The sequence below is a fragment of the Xiphophorus maculatus genome, chromosome 4, assembly GCF_002775205.1.
Source record: "Xiphophorus maculatus strain JP 163 A chromosome 4, X_maculatus-5.0-male, whole genome shotgun sequence".
NCBI lineage: Eukaryota > Metazoa > Chordata > Actinopteri > Cyprinodontiformes > Poeciliidae > Xiphophorus > Xiphophorus maculatus.
The window spans coordinates 19,849,672-19,875,414 of NC_036446.1; the positions used below are offsets into that span (position 1 = coordinate 19,849,672).

The window sequence follows — 25,743 nt, forward strand, 5'->3', positions numbered from 1 at the left end:
GGAAAAGTTGAGTTTCTAAAACTGAAAACTAACACCACAATACTTTCGCAAGTATTCAACATCGAGTATTAACTGCTTTCTGTACACGAACCAAATATTTCCACCCTTGAACACTTAGGCATGGTACAACAAATACATTTTTGAACACAAAGACATGTATAATAGATGTGTCAGATCAGAAAAAGCATACAAGGTTTAATAAATGTGTGCTATACATTAAAGTTTTTTGGGTTTGTTTATCAGCTTTGCATATTTAGGCATCGACATTTTTGTAAAAAAAAAAAAAAAAAGGTCTAGCTCAATCAGATTGAATGGAGAACTCGTATGAGAAACAATTTAAGACTTTCCACTGATTACATTTGGATTTTGATTGAGACATTCTAACACATGATATGCCCCATTTTAAAGTTCCAAAAGATTTATCGATCACTTGTCTGGTGTGTTCATTTGTTTTTTTTATGCTAATATGGGAGAAACTTTTTTTCCCCACAGATACTAAATTACAAGTATGTACTAATTATGTAAATTCTTGAAGGCAGTTAGTTGGACTGGTTCTCATTTAGAGGCACCAGAGAAAACTGGATCCGAAACCAAATGAATGCCACAGCTTTCTTTTTTAAGTTTTAGTTCTATTTGAAATTCAGTGTTTGAATGCATGTATCTTCACTATAATTAAAAAAAGTATAATTGTCATTCCAATTTAAAATTTGGCCACTGATGGAAGCTCTAAGATATTAATTCCTAATTAGACACAATGAATTTTGTGGATGTAAAAAACCAAAAAAAAATGTAAGTGGTGTATGAATATTTTCACATTCAAACATTATTATTATTATATCACTATACAGTGTATTATACATTCATACTGTATATTATTTGCAAAACACCAACCCTTTGAAAAAGCATGTGGAATCTCAGGGAATTCCATACGTTTTTAACTTGCAAACACTATTTCAGAGTCACAACAGCACAATCGTAGTGTTTGCTGCCTGATGGCAGCCATGACATATAAATGACGTTGGGGTACATGAGGACAAATTTCCAGGTGAGTCAGAACGCGGACCACTGAGGTGTGGACCATTTAAATCTATCATGTTGATGTAACGCCACCGATGGCAGAAATGTCACCTAACCTTGTGGAATCACTCAGTGTTGGTGTGCATGCGTTCAAGAGTTATGGCACTGTAGGTCATGTACGCTGCGCTCTGAACAATTTGGTGGCTCCTTGCTGGGGAATAAAAATGAAAGGACTGTCATATTATACAGTGTTATGGGCATTTATTAGATTAGAGATTACTCTGAAACATGTGAAACAGAGGAAAAAAAGTTCGTGGTGGAAACTGTGATATAGCAATGAAAAAGACAAATCTCTAGCAAGAGCATTGTACTTTATATTAAACAGTACTGTAATATAAAGTATGAATAATTACATTTACACTAATTCCAAAAGAAAAGGTCCAAGTAATGTTAGGCATGTTAATCTTAAATAAGTTCTGCAACAATATTGTAATAGAATGGGTTGATAACAAGTCAAACCATAACAGATAAAAAAAGGTACAAGAATGCGATCAGAGTGAATAATGTGAATCTTTACATTTATTGTAGATTTTCTCTAATGAGATCAAGGTCAAAAGTGTATACATGTACTCCAGATAAACCCCCAATAGAATTTTGTAAAGTGTTTCTTTACAAATTATAAAGACACCAAAACTTTCTGCAGCCGTAGACAAGCTGGGGGGCAATATGAGTCACATGGCTGAAACTTTAATATGATGGGTTTTCCCAACGAGACAATAATCCTAAATGTATGTCTAGGCCGGTTTTGGACAGAATTAAGATGGCTAATATTACACTTTATAATGACTCTTACCTCAGTTGTACTGAATGAATAAACTATGCATGTTTAAAAGGCAGCTTTGTGCCAGGAAATAAAAAAAGTTTAAAACAGTCCTACAGATTCTGACAAAACCAAATGATCAAAAATCCAGTTTACTGTGTTAGAACCTGACCTGTAGGGGGTACATGATGCAGCTGGTTCAGACATTTAAAAGTCAATTAAGCGTTATGTTGCAAAATTAGTATATTGGTCTTTCATTGTAGCACATGAGCAATAGTTCATGTGCTACAATACACACTACAATCATTTTTATAATGGGAATATTCTATTTGTAGCTCTGAACTGTTGTACTATTTTTGTCTATTGTTAAAACTGGTTTGTCACAGCACAGCTCAGATATTGTGAAACAGTGTATAATTTAATAAATGTCCAAAGCTAAAAATGTTTAAGCAAATGGACTTAAATGTATTTGCATCATGTCTTGGGGAAAAAGTAGAGGATACAGCATAAAATGTAAATGGGACATTATTTCTGTCAAGCACACAAAGCCTCGTGCTCTGCTGAGTGAAAGTAAAGAGATTTGTGACACAAATTCCTGTGTGACAGACAGCAGAGGAATTCATGGACCGTCCTCACTCATGCAAACCGCATACGTCGTCTCCTGAAACTCCCCTAGGATCCAATACATCTATTTCAGGGTTTCAAAAAATGTAATTTTCCTGCATCAGTAAAACCTTTCATCTGCCTGCGCACACATGTGAATTCATGTACCTATAGATACACACACACACACACACACGCATGCATATATGCCCCCCACTCTCTACTGCACTGCTGCCACACACTGCTCTTTGTCCTCGTGGTTCTATCTCTGCTTGGTTGCCTTCCCACTCACATGGCAGATATCTTCTTAAAGAAAACATATAAGGTAGCTTTGTATGTTGTTGTGCACAGATATGCACAACATACATTCGCTTATGTGTGGAAGTTTTAAGACAAGAACACACAAACATATTGAAACGTTTTCAACACTATGGAGGTGAGGGTAACCTATGATTTCATACATTTCTTTTCTCTATTTTAAGCAGAGACCATTTTATTTATTCTTTACTATATGGAAGAACAGACTCACAAAGCACAAGTGAAAGAGTGAGTTATGTAGAAGTCTTATTGAAATAAAGCTGATGTCAAGACCCCCTGATTGTGACATTTTAAAGAGATTAGCAGGACTTTCTTTTTTTTGTTTGTTTAAATAAAAAGCTGCCTCTTGAGGTTCTGTTGTGCATTAAGTTTAAACAGGAAATGTGAGTGGCACATGACTTCAACCTCTCAGAGAATGTCCCTAATCTGTCACCTGCTGTTTGTAAGAGCCTGTCAAGCAAAATGCCATCTCCCTTTGATGGACGAGATTCATTCTTGGAGTGTTAAAGCAAAATTTATCAAGACGCCACCAACTTCCACCAAGGAACAGCAAGTAATTTATGGAAAGAACAGCATGTCAGCCTGGAGGGTTAAATTTCAACACCTCCTGGATCTGGAAAATGGGGCATAAGGAAAAAAAGTGGCATCTCAGGACTCAATAGTGGTGTATGGTTCAGTTTCTGGGTCAGTACGCAGAATTAAATCATTCTATTTCCTTTTCAAAATAGATGTGCTGGGATACAGCTATGTGCGGCAGAACAGGCTCTGAGGTGGAACAGCCATTATTCCACCCAGCCTGCCAGGTGGATTCAATCTGTATAGTTATCAGGTCAATAAGGTCCAACCAATCTCACCTCTGACCCTGAAGGTGGCTGTACGCCAGGCCTCAGCTTGCCAATCAACCATCATATTTGTGACAGCCTTTCATATTTGCGATGGATAGAGTGTTTGATGGCAGGCAGCCTGACCAGATGCCAGAGAAGCAGGAAAAATAAGGAGGCCCCTCGGGAAGCACTACCGGTGCCACCGGGGCTTGATGGGCCCCCTGTGTGTGTGAAAGGAAGTGGGGGGGGATTTTCTGCTTGTTGACAAGGTACAGTAACATTCAAAAGTGTGTGTCAAGCCACAGACGTGTGATCATATCCTGCTGAAGTGCAGCTCAGATGTGGTGTTAAACACTTTTTTATTGTGACATGAAAGTTTAAGTAGAAATGAACATACAACAGAAATATGTTAGAGTACAAGTTGGTATAATAGTGCGCTTGATTTGTGTCAAGAGTTTGGGTCTGGGAATGGCATCACACATGCATGTCAGAAAACTAGTGCTAGTGGCAGATTGTTTATGTTATTGGGGGTAATTTAGATTATCAATAGAAGCCAACATTAATGTATTTGTCTTCACTCAAAAGGAACACGTGAAAATAAAAAAGAGGGTATGCTGTTTATACCTGCTACTTGCACCAAATTTTGTATGTGCAGAGGCCATACTGGATATCAACTCAGGAATGTTGGGTAATTTCCAACTTTCCCAGTTAATATTCAAACTTTGGGGATGTCGTTCTTGTATTTCTAACAAGAAATTCAGAACATCTGATTTTGTTTTTAGTGGAAAGGAAATGCACCATCATTTAAAAAAAATCTGACACTTTTGTTCGTAATTATGGATGAGTTTGTGTTGTTCATGTAATTAAATTGCATTACAAACACTAGCAAAAACGTGAAAAAAAGAAGCATAACAAGGCAAAGATTTTAAATATCAATTATTTTACAGAATTCTGAAAAAATAAGCAAATGAAGTAAATTTATTTATTTATACAACATGAGAAAAACAAAATGTGAAAAAAAACCCCAAAAACAAACCACATAGCTCAAGAAAGAAAAGCAAAAAAAAAAAATGCATTTTTAAAATAATGAAAGGCAAGACACCACAATCATACTCAAAAAAATAAAAGAAATTGGCTGGAGCCCAAATGTCAATTTGTGTGTCACATGAACAAATTATCATACTATCAATAAAGCAAGCTGTAATACATATATATATATTTTGTTCCAAAGCTTCCTCTACAGCTCGTTATGATGCTACACATTTTTTATTTCCTGATTAAGTTCTTTACATTATTTAACTTCCAAAACTGAAACCCATCTGTGTTTTATGGTAGTTCTCATGGTTCTCTCGAGACACAACTCAATGAAGGTCGCTTTGCAATTTAAATGATTATTCCAATCACACAGTTCACATTGACATGCAACATTAGACCCTGGATGTACACAATGTGCGAGGGACAAAAGGAAGAAAGGAGAAAGAGAAGAAAGGATATGGGAGGTGTAAGACTGGAATTCAGGCTGTTCGCTTGTTGTGAGCGCCCTAAACCAAGCTGTCCTGTCCTGACAAGCTGACAGCATCATTTACTCATCAGTTTGAGGTCACTTCACAGATTGACGGATGAGGCAGCGGGTCAGGGTGGAGGGGGAGCTGACGGTGGGGTTTTAGGATCTGTTGTTCAGCTGCTTAGTCTATGTTTACCCTCTGTTGTTTCTGAGCAGCGCCCCATCAAAAGGCAGTGGGGCCGTTCTGGATTCAGCGAGAGTGAAAAGGAGGAAAATATGGGGACAAAGAGAGAACAGGAGGAAGAGGTGTGGATAGAGGGGGAAGGGGAGTAGAGCTGTCTGTGCCTTGAGAGGAGGGAAGGACCAAAGGATATGACTGATTATAGGCAGGTCAGAGGTCAAGGCCAATGCCCAGGCCTCGTCTCCTGATATAAGGGGGCAGTACATGGGGTGAAGAGAGAGAAAACACAACCCCCAAAAAACAGGCAAAAGTAGAAAAGAAGGGAAACAAACTTTGAGACCATTTCAATTACAAATTTCCACATCAGTGTGGAAAGCAGTTCTCTCAGATGTCGGCCATTAATTAAATTAAAGAACATGTCGCTCACACGCTCACTTGGAACCAGTTACACAATAATTATTTCCTCTCATCGGCAACAGTATCACTTTAAGACAATGCCGACTGAGCTTTCATATTATTATGCAGTCTGATGAGAGATCACAGTATTTATGTATTGGCTGATCATGTGTTGCTGCTTTGGAGACATGAGAATGAGGTAAACCCTCATATGCATAATTAGCAACAGCTTTAACAGAGGCTTTGAGAAAACATGTTTCACAGTCAGGGCTGATAATGAAAGGCCTTACAAAGCAGCATGTCTGTTTGTGCTTAGGAGTGTGTGCTGCTGCATGTGACAGAATCTTTTGAGGTGTGACGATTCACCATGAGCGCCAGGACTCTTCTGTCCTGTCATTCAGCCAGCTCCACTCCCTCTGTTTCTCGGTGTGTGAATTATGCATTTAGGTGAGGAGTAAAGGGCAGCATGATAGTGAATTTTTATGTTTGATTATGCACGTGTGTAAAATGAATGAGGCTATGCACCACAGGCCTATTTGTGCAAATATACGGACTTGCTTGCTTTTTGATTAATGTGCATGCAAACGCGCGAGTGAATTAAATGTACAATCGATTCTGCTTCTGATTTGCACTTGAAGGTCAGAGTCATGGGAAATGGCAAAGAGGAGAAGTCTTTCTATGTGTGTGCACACAAACTTATGGTAATATGAGCCACACACCTTAATCAAAATCTTTCTACTGGGGCTTTTGTACTGTATATCCTCTAATCCTCCACCATCAGGCACAATATGAGTACATAAACACATAAATATACACGTGGAGCCGGATAACTGTGCCGCCTGCAGCTCTTGAATTTATTTACATGTCATTACTTTAGATTTGGGTACCACTGGCAGGTAACTTGTGCCTGATCTAATTTGATATTTTTTGATTTCTAAAACATTTGACTTCAGATGAAACTCTACAAGCTTTCCAACAATGTTGGTTAAAATTTAAATTTACAGAAGGTCCCGTTGCTAGGCAGAGTAGCAAACATTTTAGTGTTATTCCCTTTATACAAATTTTTCCTGTGTGGCCAAAACTGATTGAAAACATAATCAAATGTTACTAATGAAAAGATTTTATTTTCACCGACAATAATTTAACTATAAAGCAAACAAAAACTGTAAGAACGATATGCTCAGCATTTTAACAGTTGGTGTGAGCTATTGCAGAAATGCAACATCATTAACCCATTGTTAAAAGCTTTGGTCTTTAATGGAACTTTTTGCATTTGAAGCTGTTCTTCAATACGCCTTTACAAAAGGCATATTCTTTGATTCTCCAAAGAAGTGGAGAATCAACGCACAATAAATACCAGTCACAACTATGACGAACGTCTGAGTCAATTTTAAAGACGTTGAGACAAGTCCAAGTCGAGACAAAACCGACTGAACTAAACATTTTCTCATCTAATCACCAGCATCTAGTGCAGCTCTAATTCTGCATATGATTCCAAAGCCGGACTGTTTGTCTTTAAGTCTTAAATACCACATTAATGTTAAAAAATTATATCCCACCATTTTAATCTTTATTAACAGACATATTTTAATCTTTAAACATTTATTTCGCCATCCAAAACAAACTGATAAAGGTTGCTTCATATTATTTTGAAAATTGATCAAATGTAATATTTCCCCCATTAAAAATAGAAGTAAGCATTTATGCTCTAAGAAAAACAAAAGAATCAGTGTTTTATCTTAATTACCTTAAGATAAATCAGGTGCACATCCAATTATATTAAATGTTGTGAATTAACTAGTCAGAAGCTTACAACGTCAAGACATCATCATCTCAACATTCACGGCTGCCTAAAGTTTTAGCAATCTTGATATAAAGATCTACGTTTGAAGAAAATAGCAAAAAATAAACAAATACTGATTTCCACCGACAAGGGTTCAAATAAACATTAATCTTGGTGTTAATTTCAGTTTAGTTCATTCAGAGTATTTCTGCAGACAACAATTTATCTCCCAGGATAGAAGTACAATCCTCTGAACAGCTTTAAACACCTTCACATCTGCATTATTGCATCCAGCTGTGAAAAAGAATGACATTGTTTCATGTTCTTTCCACCCACTGTGCAGTTCAGTGACACCGTCTTAAGATGCTCTTGAAGCTGCTCTGTTCTCCACATGCCTGATTGCATTTCTTGGCCAACCAGCTGAGTTTATGGGCTCATTAGCTAATGGTGGAGCTCAAGCTGAGGTCTGCCTCTGTACCCAATCACAGAGTTCAGTTTGTGATGCATGGGATTCATATTACAGCAGGTCATCTGTGACGGAGGGACGAGGAAACGAAGTGATGCTCTGACTACTCATTCCATCTTTCAGGTCTTCCTCCCTCTTTGCCCATTTATTCTTCCTGCACACTCATCGTTTCTCCCTCAAGAGCTCATTCATTTCCACCCTTTTTAATTCAACTTTTCAGTCAGGCTTCTCATCCATTTCTTTCCTGTTCTCTTTCTGCCTTTAGCATTCTCTTATTCCATCTGTCTCGCTAATACAGGCTAGTAGATGCAAGTAGGAGTGGAGAAGTGAATGTGAGCAATGGGTATGTCTGCTCCTTTCACTCACTGCAGCGGAGTGTAAGCATTGATTTTTTTTTTCTCCGGCATATTTTATTCAATACATTTACTTCATTCTTTTTTCAGGAAAAATAATGATGTACTTGGATAACTGTGGCCAGGGTCAACTGGGAAAATTGAACTTTAAATGTGCCTTAATCCATAAAAACAACTTGCGTCAAAAGTTCGTTTTAAAATGGGTTTTTCATGTAAAAGTTTAGTTTCCCATCATCTCACAAGAGGATTAGGGGAAGGATGGAAACAATGCACACATAAAAAGATACAAACCACATGCGTAAAAGGAGTAGGACAGGGAGCATTTCTCCACTAAATCAGAAATTATTAAATACAACATAGTTAAAAATATCTCGCAGGCATTTATCAAATTCCAGATTTCCTAAGTTCACTGTGGGTTGGATGGGGAGGGGACGGAGCTTGTCATTGCAGTAAGTAGATGGGGTGCAACAGGACCAAAACAGAGACAAATTGATCAAACACCCACACAGGCAAACGGTCCACTAAGGTCAATTAGAATTGTAAATCATCCTAAAATGCAGAATTTTCTCATAAACATCTAAAATGTGGCTTAAATTTAACTACAAAAGTCATATGCTGGTATATCTTCCAGTATGGATTGGAGTCTGCCAGTAGACGGTACTGATTGTTTTTTTGTTTTTTTTAACCATCAAATATTATCCACCTAATTATCTTTAAGCTTGTACATCCCTTCTCAATAAGTGAGAAATGGGAGTGGCTCCAACCCTCCTGTGACCCTGGAGCATAAAGTGGGTATCACAAAAGAAGAAATCAATGAATTGCACTGCCTGTTTAGTTTTTTCCAATCCTGTGTTGTTGGTACTTTGTAACCATAGTAGCATCCAGATGGAGCCTTGAACACACACTGTAATTAATAAACACGTCTCACTTAGGCATAAACCTTGAGGTTTATCAAGTTGAAAGTGGCGGTTGGCATTAGGATGTTCACGGGATTTTATAAGAAATATTTGGTTTTAATCACATTATTAGGCTGTTTTTCTGAGTAAAGAACTCAATTTTTACTTTTTACACAAAATGTTTTGCTCCCATGTTAAATGGCGAATTATTGGGTTGTTTGCAGAAAAAGATTTAGTCAACAATTGCTGACTATGTTAATTGGAAAGATATAATTAATTGTTTCAAACAATTCCAACATTTTATGTACACAGTATTTTATAAACAGAGACCCATAAATGCAGAGAGTAATATTCTTCTACCTGTTGTTGTTCCTGAGTTTAACATGCCCCCCTGGCTCCAGAATCTGCCCGTTCTTCAGCCAGGTGAGCTGAGGCTCAGGCTCACCCTGCACTTGGCAGGTGAAGATCGCCGTGGTGCCAACTGGTCGAGCAATGGACTGCGGAGGCTGAACAAACTCTGCTGGAGCTGAAAGAGAAACAGAGAATGTAATCAGACAACATCGCTCCTTCAACCCTACACATCGGTGGGATGCGAACCTGCCAGATACTTAAAATATTACGATTTTAAAGACTCGGTCTTGAGGTGTCAAGATAATAATGGAAGAGAGAGTAGGTGTGAGAAAAAATATAAGTGCCTAGGGTATAGAGCTGAGGTGTAAATACTGGCTTAAATCTATAATTCAGGCAAGGGTCAATTACCTTGATTATGAAAGACAAAGGATCGATGCTCTAATAGGTAAATAAAAAGGACTGGAGGGAGGTAAACAGAATGCTAAAAGAAGGAAAGTAAAACAATGTAAAACCTGCTTCACAACATTTCTAATTTGTTTTAAATAGCCGTTTTAAATTCTTCACATAGCTTTTCTGCTACTAATAATCTTTTTTTTCAGTTATTTACATTGTAAATTTAAATATTGTTTCATTTAATTCATTTTAATGTTTATGTATTTCTGTTGTGTCCTGCAGAAATGAAGCCCCCAGGCTGTCCAATCATATCAATGATTTCTTAAACCTAATTATTTATGCATGAATGAACACAGAGAACATTATGCTAATTATACATTTGTGAATCAACAGCTTAGTTTGATCAGAGATCCAACAGCTTCTTGTTTTTATTAGTATTTTTTTAAAAAGTTATATCTTTATGAGTTATATCATTATAAGCAACATGATGTTGCTCATAAAGCAACCTCCTACGTTCTATTACATTTGTGTTAATATGTATGGCTAACTCATGATTTTATTTATTTGTCTAGCGGTTTATACAAGCTAATAGCTTAAATTTGGATCTTTTGTGACAGCTTGATAAGATATATGGCACAGGAAGAAATGTAGGTGACTTTGGATATGAAGTCTACGTTGGAGCCATATGGGCTAAAGGAGTCAGAGGAGAATGGGCTGACTGGTTTGGGGTAGGGCAGAGGCAACAGCAGCTCAAATAACCATTTGTTACAACCAGTATGTGGAATGTCATCTCTAAACGTTGAGCCTTGAAGCAGATGGTTCGAGACAGTAGAAGACCACACAGACTGCTACTGCTGTCAGCAAATAACAGAAAACTGAGGATGCAAATTGCACAGGCTTGTTAAAATTGGATGACAATAGATTTGAAACATGAGCGACATGATTGCAATTGTCTCCACTTTCACCAGATCTTAATTTGTATTTTGGAAATGCAGTCCTCATATCTACATTGACTCAGTGCAACACAATACAAGTAAAGGTCTACTTAATAAAGTTGTATGTATACTACTATTTTCAATTGTAGCTGGAACAGTTTAAACCTATAGCTGCCTTTAAGCTAATAACTAGGTTTCTTTGTGATAAAAACCCGGCCAGGGGACGAAAACAAATACTCATCTTTTTCAAATGGATATCTTTAAGGTTTATACCCCACTGTTGACAGGATAATAAAATAACAATATTAAAGTGATATTTCATATTTTAGTGGTTTTATGCAGACTTATGGACACTGCTGGCTAATAATTTCTCTGACTGATCTAACGAGGTTTTGCCTGTGTGTCTTTGCTCTTATTAGATAATATGAGTAGCTTGGGGCTAGTGTTAAGTCTCACTGGGGTTGGAAAATAATAAAAATGCCCATGACAAGGCAAGTTTACAACATGACATATTTTGCAGAAGTTACAACAGCTGTAAACCGTGGACAGGAAAACAGCTAAATTAGTCTGGGAGAAAAGCTGGCACAGAAAAAAAATGTTTGCGCTGGTACCAGCTAGTATATCAATGTACACGAATAAATATTCAAATAAACTCCCAGAGTGAGTCTTCACACAGCCCAGAAGCTCTGGGTTTAAAGGGAAATATAAGTGCAGATGAATAGTTATGCATATCATTATGTAAAGAAACATGTTTTATGGAGAGCATTGTTTTGGATTTTTTCTGCTTTTGGCATTTTCATGACTATTGTGCATCTTGTTTTTACTATCACGATTGCATTGTACCTTAGTAAAAATAAACAAGGATCAACAAAGCTTTCTGCTTTAGTTGTGCTCAAAGTTCTGTGATGAGTAAACAAACTTGCCAAAATAATAAAAAAAACATTTTATTTTCTCTTAAGTTAGTGAGTAAAGTAAATCCCCAGAGACAGAGACTGTCCTTTTCACTCTGGCCCATTTTCGCTCTCCTACATTGTCACAAAAGAACAGACAAGAAAAACAAACAATACTGGTGCCATAAAAAGTCGTAAAAACAAACTCTAAAGATTCAACCTGATAACTTCATGTTGATAAGGTTTAATATCTGTTAATTTTTATCTACAGCTTTCAATTAGCCTTGTAATATTTAACTTACTATTTACTTAAAAATATACATTATTTTAATGAATTTCACTTTATAGTGTTATGCTGGCAGGAAACCATTCAACATGTTTGTTCTTTTCTATCAAATTTTAACTGAAAAATTACATTACAAGTAGGCCTATTTATTGGGATGCTAATGAGATGCTTTTGTAAATGCAGATTATGTTCAAACTCAAAACTATAATACATACAGTCACATAACTGACTTATTTTGACATTTTGTTTCTAAAGAAAAATCTCTGATGTTGATTAAACTATTTAACTATTTGTGTTTGTGAGTACATAAACAACTCGGGCAGCCAGTTCAGTGTTATGAAGAAGCATCTCTTTCAATAAACTTTTGCAATAAAGGAGCAGTAAGCCAAGGGAATAGTTGCATCAACATTTGGCATCAAATGACATTGACAACAGCAAAAGTATAGAACAGGAACAAAAGAATTTAATATATATATTAATATATTTAATATTGTTTTAGTTATTATTGTTTTCCCAGTATCTTGTTTTTTTTTGTCCAGATTGTTTCAAGTTCCTCTTTGGTTTTCCTCCCTGCTGTTCAGCCTTTATTCTTATTCCTACCCTCTCACACCAAACATTATCTGATGCTTTTCCACTCCTCCAATGAAAAAGCAAATGTCCCTCTGGGCAGTGAAATAAAGGAGAAAGCTGAGAGCGTAAGATGTTTCTTTCATTTATCTCTTTGTATCCAAGCCTTATAGTGTCTGTTTTTTTTCCTCTCTTGCAGTTTTTATTTTTATTTTTAAAGCTGACAAACTCAAAGGCAGAGATCACCAGGAGCACAGGATGATATTGATTTGCACCTCTAAAGGTGCGGGTCAAATCATCTGCACAAGTCATTTATCTTGCTCCTGCTTTTCACTGCTGGTCCCAAAAGTTTGACTCTTTGACTCTGTTTTTGCACCAGAAAATTATCCTGATATAATTTCTCAAGACGTCTATTTCTTGATATATGATGATTTTGCAAGTACCCTTGTCTGCCTTACACTAGTTAAATTTCTTTACTGGTGAACTTGTGTTATAAATAGATTATTGAAACTCAGTTCCACGGTTGTGTTAAGTGGCTTATTTCCCCAAACTAATTGTCTAATTCCTCAAGGACATCCAGTAAGCATTGTTGTCTCATATTAAACCACGGCAAAGACACACATTTTTCTGAAGTTAACAGAACCGCTTTGTTTTCACAAATCAATGACAAAAACCAAAGAAACTGACAGATAATTAACATCTATGGCTTTCAGATGCTGTGCCCAGCTAGGCCAGAGAGTGCCTTAGAGTTGACAGGCTGATGAAATGAAATATTGATTAGGATCAATACCACGATGGGCTGAAGCAAAGTGTGGTCTATTTGATCAATTTGTGAGCAAGGTAGAGGCTGGCTATTTCCTTCTTAGTGACAATTAATACACGGGGCCACCATCCTATTAGTTAAAAACATCAATCTTTCACCTCTTACACCTTCAAGGCACAGTCTTCAGTGATGTGAACAACTAACACACACAAGGATGCTACTAAACAAAATCCTTAGGTACATAAACAGGTCAGCCCCAGAGGGCTGAAGGCTCGATATAAATCAGGATTAAGGATTTTAAAATGTTTCAAGATTCACGTGTGACAAATTAAAAGCAAGCTCAGATATATCTATACAGTTCCACTATAGCTGTGTTGTTTACAGCGTTTAGTTACAATGTCACTTAAAGATGGCCTTGCTGCAGAGTCAAAAGGGATTAAACTAAAAAGGTCTTTGCTGTCACCGTGTTAGATGCAATCCAATGAAACGGCAGCCCTGGGTGTTGAAAAGAAATAAAACGAGAAAATAAAATGCAATAACATAAAGAAAAACGACAGCATGAAATTAAGAATGAGGAAAATAGGCTTCCTATTATAAACTTCATCACCAATCTACACAGAAAATTATAATACAGAGATGCTTTCTTTCTGTAATCGTTCACAAAGCCATTAATAGAAATATTAATTGTAGGCATAATGTGTTTGTTTGGAGGACTGCTAAAGGCAGATATTGTCTGGCTTGTTTCAAGAGCCACAGAGAAAAAAAAGCACATTTTTGATGGGAAATCCTGCTACATGGCACTTTAAATAGATAAAATATTTCATTTTATGAGTAATTAGACTGCATATGTGGCTCATATTTAGAAAAATAGATAACCATTCTTTTGGATATTGTGAGAAAATATCTGTTGAAAAACAATGTAAGGGAAAAATAATAATAGGTTGCAGAAGGAGAATATTTTTTGTTTTCTAGGCTATGGCAATAACAAAAATATTTAATTAATTAATGCTTTTAAAAAATAAAATGTGTTTTAAAAAAATGTCATTCTTCATACTTCTAATTTTTATGTTCATAGAATCCACATTTTTCCCTCTGATTTCCCATCCACTCAAAACCTTCGAGTCTCATTTGTAATCAGTCAGTGTCACTGCGCTTTCAGCGCCTACAAATGAAAAGCAGTCCTTGCTCTCATTATTTTAAAAAAGCCATTTGCCATAAAAGATGTAATCAGACTTACCTCCATAAATTTATTACTCTGCTTTTGATAGAATGCTCTCATTTAATGGCTAACACTGTTAAAAGTTGCTTTTATCTCCATTTATTGTTTGAGTGATTACACACAGCTTCGCAGTATAATTTAGAGAAGTGACTTGTTCATGTCATACTGGAGATGTGATTACCTACTAAGCCCTTGTTAGTTAATGTTAATGGATTGATGGATGATGCTAAACAATTACCCAGGTAGTTTATCATTTTTGCTCTGCCATTACTAAAGACTGTGCATCCTGACCTTTTGAGTAATTTAGCTCCATTGAAACTGCTCAGTATTTTTTATTTTTTAGCTTCTGAAATTCAGAAATTCATCCTAGATGACTTGGGAACACCTAGAACCAAACAGCAACTGCTGCTGTACTTTGGGAGAACATTAATTTAAGATATGCCTGCATTTTTTCCTTTGGGGTAGAGTTATGCAAAAAACCATAAGTATGAGAGATTGAAACCACCCACTAGCTCAGAATTTAAATTAAAGAACTCCTACATGAAGCACCCTTGTCACACAGGTTTCCCATTTATCATGGCTGAGACACTGCCTCAGCTTAAGGCATAAAAGACTCTGCTAATGCTATGGTAATCATGCAGCTTGATTCTGAGCTGTATGGTATTCTGTGACCTCAGCTATACCTGGCCACATGTAAAAAAAAGGAATAACTAAAACGGAAAACGCTTTTTATCGAGAACTCACCTTGGACTACCAGTCGTCCTTGAGCTGTCCTGCGAACGCGCGTCCCTGGTTTGTTAGCAGCACAAACATAAATGCCAGAGTGCTGCACACCAACATCTGAGATCATCAGGTTTCCTGTTCCAAGCACCTGAATTCCCTCCACTCCGATGGGACGGCCATCTGATCAGATATGGTAGATAAAGGAGAGTAGTTCACAAAGACGGGAAGGCACTATGCGGGTCAGGTGTTACCCAGCTATACCTTCATGTAGTGTCAGGGATTATCAGTTGCGTGTGTGTGGGGGGGTGGCGTGCGTGGGTGTGTGTGTGTGTGTGTGAGGATTAGAGAAGATTTAAAAGCATGAGCAAGAACAAAACAAAATGCAAGAATACAACCACCAGCTGACAGTGAAAGTGCTATGTCTGTCCCTCAAGGATGCAGCTTTCACAGCGAGTGAGGCGCAGCATTGTAATGTGGAGATGGCGCTGATGCAACAGACGCAAGGAGGAAGGTCAGAGTTTTTATTTGATCTTTGAGAGCAGCGGTTTCCACTTGTTAATTTTTTCATGGTTATTTTTGAAACACTGTAGGACAAAGTTCTACTGGTATCACAATTCTGGAGTATTTGGGTTTTGGTTTTATCTGGGTTTTGTATTCTGATTATTTCCTTGTTATTTACTTTATTTAGATCTAGTCCATGGGTGCCCAAAGTTGGTCCTCGGGGGCCGGCATCCTGAATGTTTTAGTTCTCTCCCTGGTTTAACGCACCTGAGAAGAACACTGACATGCTGAAAAGGTTGTTACTACCACCAGGGAGAGAACTAAAACATGCAGGATGCCGGCCCTCGAAGACCGACTTTGGGCACCCCTGATCTAGTCTTTTCAGCTCACCTCTTTGTATTTAGTTTTGTTTTGAATTTTTGTGCATTTGAGTTTTGATTGGTGTTCAACTTCCTATACCTCCAGCTGTCCCTTGTCTCCTGATAGCTACACCTTTGTGGGTGTATAAACACCTCTCAGTGTTTGTACTGGATTCTCCTCATGTAAATCCTTAATTCCTAGGTTCTGGTTCCCCTGTGCTGCTCCTTGAGTTCTTTGTAAGTCGGAAAAAATAATGTTAAACCTCTTACTCACTTTAAGAAGATCTCTGTGCCTTTGTCCTTTCACCTTCCCTAATTATGATAATTTAAAATCTGTTTGACAAATAAAGATCTATGTATATTTCTAAGCTTATTTTTTGATGCCATCTTTTAAGTGGAGCTTGCGCAGATTTTTTTTTTCTTCATATTGTCTGAGGTTGCTTTAGATTAAATTTTCTACAGAAAATGCTTCCTTTTTACCTATGAAAATATTTCAGATGCCACTTTGGGACAAGAAACTATAGGAGCACACTTGTAATCTTCTATTTCCTTACACAAGCCATAGCTACCTTCTCTTTCTGCTCTCATTCCAATTACGTGATAAGCTCACACTTTCCCCTTGCTCCCTATCTGCAGTGCCAGGCCCAGCAATGACTTCAATCTACCTCTGATATTAGCTGTGAGGCCAAGGGAGCATTCTAATCCCATCTACGACTTCCTTCTGCAGCCTGTATGATCTGATGTATTAAAAGGCCAAGCGGTAAGGCCTGCTGATTGGTGCCATGCTGGACACATGAACAATGTAGGTGAAAAAAATTACCAATATGACATGTTAAAATGGGATTGCTCCATTGTAGTTCTCAAACTGTATGTTCAAATTACTTGTAGGCAAGTCCAAATGTTTTTACTTTGCAAACAATAACCATATTCTTTAACCCTATTGTGAATAAGTACCATCAGGCAAGTTGACAAACACTGAAAATCATTCTTGGCTGCAGTTCATTTAGATTTGAGTTTTTCAAAGATGTTTTTAATAAACAATGTCCTTCTTCACCAACTCAAATAAATACAATGAAATGAACAAAATTCATTTCAAAAACAGTAACACGATATTTTGGTTTATCTTGAAAAACAAATCAATATTTCACTCAAAAAAGTCATTAAAAATCACTAAATTGTAACTTAATGTTTCTGTCCACCTCTTAAAAATCATGAAAAAAATAAGGAAACTGGTAAGTTTAGCATATAAATTTAAAGAGTATTTCATGATCCACAATAGTTCTGTGATTGTGTTCTAACAAACTTCCTCAGAAAATATACTCAGGACACTTTGACAATTTATATTTTGTTCCCTGAGTTTCTGGGCAGTCTTCTCTGCTCCAACAAAGGGTTAAATTTGTATTATAAAGCTGCTATAGTATTCTAAAGCACACAGATTTCTATTTGGCGAGTCAATCTTAGTCAATCGGACTTGCCACATACAAAACGACTTCAGTAAACTCAAATCATGCCTGCTGACCATCTGTGCTGAGAGAGGAGTTTACAGAAACAGCAAGCAAATGTTGGAGTGCTTCCTCTTTGTGTCAAAATCCTCTGGTTGAATAGTTTTGCTGATACTGCTTTGTGGTTACAGTTACAGTTTTCCCTAATTTTATGTGTCCAATTCTGCCCATCCGTACATAATTTCTACACTGTTAACTTCCTGACTGTAGTCTGGATTTGAGAAAATCTTCTTTATTGATCTTTATCACCTAAGTACAGAAAGAACTAATGATTCATTGGACCTTTGTCTCAAGAGAAGCATTTTTGTTTTATCTGCACTGCATGTATTCCTTTTTCCCTTCCCTTCACTCCACTTAATTACCTTCCCTCTGCCAACCACTAATTAATTTAGTGTCAAGAAAGAAAGAGCACAAGCTAGCAGGTGGTGCTGTTCAATGAATAGCAACAAACTAACTCTAGCATTAAGGAGTGACTGATGTGAAACTATCAGATTCGTTTTGCAGCCTATCCAAGTCTCCCTGCTATAATCTAATACACACAAATCCCATCGTGTTAGCATTTCATTCTGGCAGCATTGCGTAAGGCAATACTGTCAATCTGATTACGGCTGACTTCTTGGGAGGGGCAGCAATTTACATTTAGGATAGCAAATCAGACGGGATAATAGGTAAAAAAAAAACAGATAGGAGGCTGAACAATTGGCTGAGACAAACTCTGAGTGATAGGAAGGGTGAAAAAAACATGTAGGGAGGAGAAGCTAATTGTATCTGGCTCAGCACCTCACTGCAATTACTCAGAGGCTCTCCTGCGCTTCGAAGAGAGGTTCAACTTCATGAGGAGATGAAGCACATATTTATCAGTACAGAGTCAAGCATAATGTTTAGCCCTGAGGCTTAATGTTGAGTCCCATTGCCTTGTGTATACACAATAGATTTACTGTCTGAAATGTATTCTGTGTACACATGTGTGTTACACGGAGCGGGGCAACCAGGGATAAACAAACCCACCAGGACGTGGCCCCTTGCGGTTCAGCTGAATAAAATGTGCTTCATCTTAGCAGATAATTCCTCAAAATAAAAACATGCAGAGTGTATCACTTCTGCAGCCTTTTCTGTGCTTTGATGAGGCATTGTTCTCACCTAATCTGCTCCAAGACACAATGGGGCGAGGATATCCCGTGGCAACACACTCCAGGATGGCGGTCTGGTGAACAGTGAGGGTAAGATTCTCCGGGCCGACCAGAATCATGGGCTCTTTGTAAACAGACGACTGAGAGCCTGCAAGAAAAGAGTAGAAGTTGGTATGCTTTAATTACTTTTTTGTTAATTAGTTAAATATAGAATCACAATAATTCTGAATGCAGAGTTTTCAGTTAGCCCATTTTTCTGAATCAAAAATGTTTTCATTGGTCTTGTGCAGTTTTTGTTTTGTAGGTGGAAAAATCACCTTAATTAAGAATAATTTAGAATAAAGGTTTGAAACCATATGTCTCTGTAATGAACGAAAGTAATTCACTTTGTGAATTTAATTACTGAAAAACACGAACTTTTCAATAATATTTATATGTATTGAATTACAGCACCTTATCAAAGTTTTTATTTCACATTTTCTCACCTAATTGCTAAAAATGTCAATGTATTTCCCTAGATTTTTATGTGATGCGTTAACACAATGTACACAAAGAAAGGTGAAAGTAGAATATATTGCTTAATTAAGAGTTTTTATGGTGAGGAGAAGAAAACATAGCATGTGAGAGAAAAGTCTGCAAGTAATAACAACCTGAAACAGTTAGGAGAGCCTCTGCACTGTGTTTTACTCCAGCACTGTTGTGTGCCACACAGCAGAACTTTCCGCTGTCCTCTTCACGCACTCCTGTGATTTGCAGAACACCTGTTGGTAGCAGTGTATACCTACACAAGAGAAAGAGTATAATGTCAGGTGAAGGACATTGATAAAAAGTAATACTGTTTGAAAGACAGCCTCAGGCCATGCTCAGCCCAACCTCTCATTTGTAGTGTCCACCGGGCGTCTGTCTTTTTCCCAGCTAATAACCGGCTCTGGCAGACCATGGATCTGGCACTGGAATCGAGCCACGCCAGACTCTTCAGCATGCACCGACTCTGGCTGCACATGGAAGTCTGCCATAGCTGTGGAGAATGAGGGGAGAACAAGATTTTAGGCCATGCTATCATAAAACAGCTTCAGAGCAAGAAGCCTCTGTGATTACAGAGAGGAGCATAGAGTCCAGCAGCAGATGGCCTGGGCCCCATTGAGTCCTGATATCAGTATTCTGTAGTCTGAAGCTACATAAAGATGTGGAAGCAATTGAAACCATAAGTCATTGATGCCTAATGTCATGTAAATCTGAATTAACAAAACAAGTATGAAAGAAAATGTAAAAGGTATTCAGAAAATACACAGAAAAAGAAATAATATATTGAACGTTTACCAATGACAAAATATTTTCCTTTAAATTTACTGACTTTGTTGCAGGCAGCGATCTGCACTTAAAGCAAAGACGTAGACATATGGATTTCCTGCCATATTTACTATGTAGGTCAACTTTTTATCCCCAGCTTTCTTTCAAATTGCTTGCCAATAAAGAAAAAGATACAGATACCATAATAACAAAACCAGTATCAATATCCTTACTGAGAGCCTCATTCAGCTGCACTTCACATATCTACTCCCCACAGAACAAAAGCATAATCAAGAGTTGGAGCAAGCAGTAAACTCAATTAGAGAGAGGCCCACTCATCTCTCAGTTATCCCACCTGCTTCAACAGGAGTGGCCTCTTTTAAATGTCAGCCATAATTAACTTGGAGGAAGGACTACTTATTTTAATGTAGTTACTGTATTACAACAGAAGCATCCAGAACCCCTTATTATATCATAACCTCTTGCTCCAACATGGAGCCTACATTAATTTATCAGCTGCAGGAAGGTAAAGCAGAAAGCGTTGCTATTTAATGTCTGAAAGCTTTAACGTCTTGTTTACTGTGTATGAACCAATCTCTTTTGTGCACTGCATTATAACAGTTTATGCTTTAATGCTAATAATTGATATTGACATTAACTATAGAAGTGTTATGTCATTTCAATTTAGAAGTATTTGCATAAATGCTGAAGTGCAAACATAAAGGTCAGCAGTTGAAAGCAGACAAGTCAGGGAGAAATAGTTCACATAAAGTAGCACCAATAGTGTAGCAAAGTCTGACTCTAATTATTTCATATGGCAGCTTAATGAGAAGAGTGGCATTCTGCAACACGACTTGACCTTAGGTCTCGCGATGGATGTCAGGAGCTCTAATGAAAATTAATTCAATGCAATCTTTTATATAGCACCAACTTGTAAGATAAGTCATCTCGGGGCATTTTAGATAGCAGGGTCAGGACCTTGCTATATTACAGAGGAAAAACACAACAATTCTCTTGTGCAGTGCTTGGCAACAGTGAAGAGGAGAAAAAAAGCCATCCTCTTATTTCAAACAAGGAGGAAACTTTAGCAGAACCAGACTATGGGTGGGTGGCTGTCTGCCTGGAACAGCTAAGGTGAAGAGAAAGAGACAAAAGAGAGAGAAAAGATTTGCAAATCTCTCTTTTTACTGCTCATACCGTGCACTTTGGAGTTTTGACATAAAAGGAAGACATCTGAACAATTTTAGAACTATTTTGTTCAAAACATTTGACATTAAATTGATTATAGTCTAATTGTTCCTGGGAAACATTTTTCAAACTTCCCTTATTTAATGTCAGTTTATATATTCATTTACTTTTTTTTTCTTTCTTTTTTTTACAGAAATAAAAACAAAAATCAGGGCCCTGTCAATTACTGTTGTTGTATTTTTTGTAATTGTTTTTAGCAGTAAAAATTAAATGTTACCACTCCCAGACCAAAAGTCACACATCCATATTTGCACTGAACTCCCTGTTATCTGCGTTAAATGGTTCGTTCCTGCTTAGCGCGCTTGACGGTGACGTTTTCAGCAGCAGTCAGTAGAAGACAAGAAGGACTGTGGCTGTTACTATGCTGCCTAGAAAAACAATAAAGTCAAGTTTTCAAAAAACAGAGAGATAAGAGAGAGAAAAAGACAAGAGTGTCTATTTGTAACAGTTTTTCTCCAAGAGAGGTGAGTAGACTGTGTGAGATTATCAACCATTTAGCATAGTTAGCTTAGCTAAAGACTACTGTTTGCCTCCACAGCATTTGATGAATTAAGGAGAAGAAATACCAAGATATTCATATATTTAACTTGTTCCTGTACCTTTCACCACACTTGACAACAGGTGAGTCAGTCAGCAGCAGCTCTAATCCCCGATACCAACATAAACCCCTTTTATGTGAGCAACACTGTATCCAATGACCTAGTTAGTATCATTCCAGGGAATCTATAGGGATTTCTCTGTGTCTTTGCTCTTTTTCCAATTACACAACAAAAACAATGTATATGTTGCTGACAGAAATTCAAACAATCTTTATAAAATGATTTAAAAAAACAGCCTCCTGTCTGGACTGAAGCCAGTCCACACAGTTTTACCTTAACTTGTGTTTAAATTACAGATATCTGTTGCCGCATCCCTCCTAAGTCGTTATCTCCTAAGTGAAATTAAAGCTGCAGGATGTAACTTTTATAAAAAATATATTTTTTTACATATTTGTTTGAACTGTCATTGTGTTGTGACAGTATGGCATAAGAGATAATTAGTGAAAAAATTATTTCCTCTGCCTTCTCCCAGTGCTATCTAGAAACAACCAATCAGAGGCAGGAGGCGGGTTTTAGCGCTGTCAATCACAATCTCATGTGGCTGCTCATCCTCCCTCCCCCTTGCTCTGTGCTATACTACAGCTAGCATAGCACAGAGCTTTGCAGATTCAAACTGTGAATGCTCAGTTTAGTTAACAAAGCTACCAATGACGTTACAGTTTTCCTGTAACAATAAGTTGTTTCTCCATCATTAGCACATTTAGCAGTGAGTGAATGAGGTTGATTGACAGCACTAAAACCCTCCTTCTGGTTCTGATTGGTTGTTTTTGGTCAGAATGTTGCATTACTTTAGCTAGCAATAGTAGTTAAGGAAAGAGGTAGAGGAAATTAATTTTTTTCACAGATTATCTGTGTCATAGTAAACTGTCACGACATGGTGACAGCTTTAACAAATATGGAGAAAACATTTTTTTTTACACTCTGCAGCTTGAATAAAATGCAACTACATAGCATTTTTTTTTAGAAGTCTGGATTGTGTTATGTATATTTTGCATGTTGTCTGACTGTTACAAGTGGGAAGAGACATTTCAATGAGATAAAACTGATTAAAAAAAATTTAAGCAACCTATTTGCATGCAGTATGTGGACTGTTGCATGTAAAATTCACTAGCAGTAAATATTGTGCTAGTATCAGTATCGGATCAAAGAAAGCAAGGCAGTTGCAAGCCTCTAAAATTGTGATGCTTTTGATTGTAACAGTAGTTGCGCGCGGGGGGGGGGGGGGGGGGGGGGGGTGGATCTAATTTTTTGTCATGGGGCCCAAGATTCCTGGCGGCGCCCCTGTTGGTTTGTATCATGTAGAAAGTGGATACACTTTGTGCAGTTACTTATTTTATCCACAAAGTTTATACTGCACTTTGTGGATAAAATAAGTGCAGTATACAACCAGAGAAAGTAGAGTGATCTTGGACAGAACAGATGAAAAAAAAACTCATGAGGAGGTTAATAGTGTAAATCCTTAGAGAGAGGAAGAAAGTGTAAAGGCAGAGAAATGCTTTGTAGGAGGTTGTTCTACAGCCAAGGTCTTTAGAAGAATGACAAGAGTTATGATCTAAAAATGCATTTAAAAAAATAAATCAACTTTTAACTTTAATCGTTCCTTCTGAACTCAGCGTGGAAGCTGGAAATGAGACAGAAATGAGGAAATGAGACAGAAATATTACACCTCTCCCTCAAGTTTTGTGTATTGTTTTGTCATAAAAACTGATGAATTTTAAGCATCTATTTATTGTCCAAACATGTTTACAAGAGTTATGAGTGTGATTATTGAAGACACTAGAGCAATACTTGCTGTTGAAGGCTGTATTTGATCAGACCTTGACTGTCAATCACATTGAACAGGTCCTAAAATAAATGTGATCATCTCTGTTATAATCAAATATTTTGTTACATCTACCACTTGGAACTATGGTAAATCCCAAAAGTCATTGCCAATAAATGTTGCTATATTTACAGAAGCCATTTGTATTACTTTCTGGTTAACCCACTGCAAAACTGTGCCTGAGGCAAAGTCTGGAGGAACAGTTTGTTATTTTAACACTTCCAAAGGTGCTGATAAAAAATGGAGATACATGAGTAGGCATGCAGTCAAAGTCCTCCGGGCAAAAATACAGCTGTTTCAAAGCTGTGTCTTGAAATAGCTTGTGCTTCCTTACAGTTAAATGAATTATGAAACACAGTCTACTCCAAATCAAATCAGTATTTTTACTTTGGCATTGGACAATGTGACCTCTACAAGAATTTGGTTCATTTAAACTGATAACATCATAGTCTGAGAAACATCCCCCCTAGCATGATGCCTAAGCCACCATGCTTGCAAGTTTGAAGTCAGTGTTTGGGGGTCGTCTGTGGCCTAAAACAAGAGCAATTTTGCTTTCATCACTCTACAAAATGTTGTGCCATTTCTCTTCAGGTTAGTCAATGTGTTGAAATAAAAGCCTTTTCAGTTCAAAGCTTCATTTTCACAGTTATTATGAACACAGCTGTATCTTTGACTGGAAGACTTTGATTTCAACAAATTGTAATTTTCACCAATGGGATTTTGCAAGGGTATTAAAGATGATTTTAAAGCAGAGGAGTGAGTCACAAAAACAGCGGTTTATATAATGTACAGTAATGTCTGAATTTACTGGGACACTTAAACATTAAAGAACAAAAAGGGTACCACTGCCTAAAGGAGCCATCTTGTGCATCTTTGCCAAGTACTCATGGTGCACGCTGATTTGGCTCTTGTGTGTGTCCTCTGACACACACCCCTAGTGGGCCCCACCCTTGGCCCTCATGCATAAAACATGGGTTTTTTAAGAGGCCCTCGGCCCCTGCAAACCTCTCACAAAATCAGACACAATTGTCAGAATCACAATAGGGAAACATATACGAATAAATGTATACAGGAAAGGGGACTTGTTAACTGTCTGCTGTAAACCAGCTGTAAAGAAAAACAGCCGTGAATAATCTGCAGTGTGTTTAAGTCTTTTATTGTTAAAGGTTAAAATCAGTCTAAAAATAAAGCTCAGCTACGGCCACTGTACATAAACATATGCTAATGTAAAGAGGTGGTTTGACTACAGCACACCATTTCAAACCCCTACGCTGAAAGAACAGTGAGGCGCTCTCACTCATCCCAAAACCTGGCCCCACTGGACCTGTTCAGCCTTTGTTTTTTGCTCTTCCTTTGCTCTCTGTTGACAGACACTCACACATGATTAAAGAGTGTCCACTACCAGCGTGACGCCGCCGGCTGAAATGAAGCAGGTCTAATTGCCGCAATAGAGGAGAGAATGGACGTGGTGCATGCTAAAAAGAAACCCATACACAAGTGCACAGGGAGGAGATCGCTCCTTCAACATATGTTCGACAGTTTGTGACAAAAGAAGAATGATTGAGAGAATAATATGAGGAAGGGCTGCAGACAGGAAGTGTGAAGCATGGTGTTTTCAACAAGTAGCTGCACTGTAAATCAGATTTTGTCAAAAGTGAAAGGGACCGTCCCGCTGGGTGTTTCACATTAAACAAAAGCAGTCAGAATCAAGCAGAAATCCGCTTGAAAATCAGGCTGAAAGAAATTTCACCTGCTTATGCCTGAATATTTGCAGGTGGGAACAAAGACCTAATAACAAATGCATGTGGATGCGTCCATGTTGGGCGGTGATGTGCAGGTATTGTTCAAGAATTTCAAGTTTAAACTCGACTTTACCCGAACCTAAAGCTGGGGGATTAAAAGTGTTTTCATGTCAGCAAGTTCAATCTACTTAATGAAGAAATGCAGATTAAATGGTGATTGTTTCAATTACCCCTCTGTGAATTGGTTTGTTTTTTTGCCTAA

General features: G+C 37.5%; 1 protein-coding gene across 1 annotated transcript in view; it reads right to left on the minus strand.

Moving 5' to 3' along the window:
• igdcc3 (immunoglobulin superfamily DCC subclass member 3) overlaps positions 1 to 25,743 on the minus strand; it is a 67,188-nt gene that overhangs the window by 12,850 nt on the left and 28,595 nt on the right. The window contains exons 3-7 of the mRNA XM_023332934.1: positions 19,654 to 19,798; positions 19,431 to 19,561; positions 18,791 to 18,928; positions 15,310 to 15,468; positions 9,522 to 9,687 (exon numbers count right to left, since the gene is read on the minus strand). Coding sequence (XP_023188702.1) covers positions 9,522 to 9,687; positions 15,310 to 15,468; positions 18,791 to 18,928; positions 19,431 to 19,561; positions 19,654 to 19,798 — 739 coding nt within the window. The remainder of the gene's footprint in view (positions 1 to 9,521; positions 9,688 to 15,309; positions 15,469 to 18,790; positions 18,929 to 19,430; positions 19,562 to 19,653; positions 19,799 to 25,743) is intronic.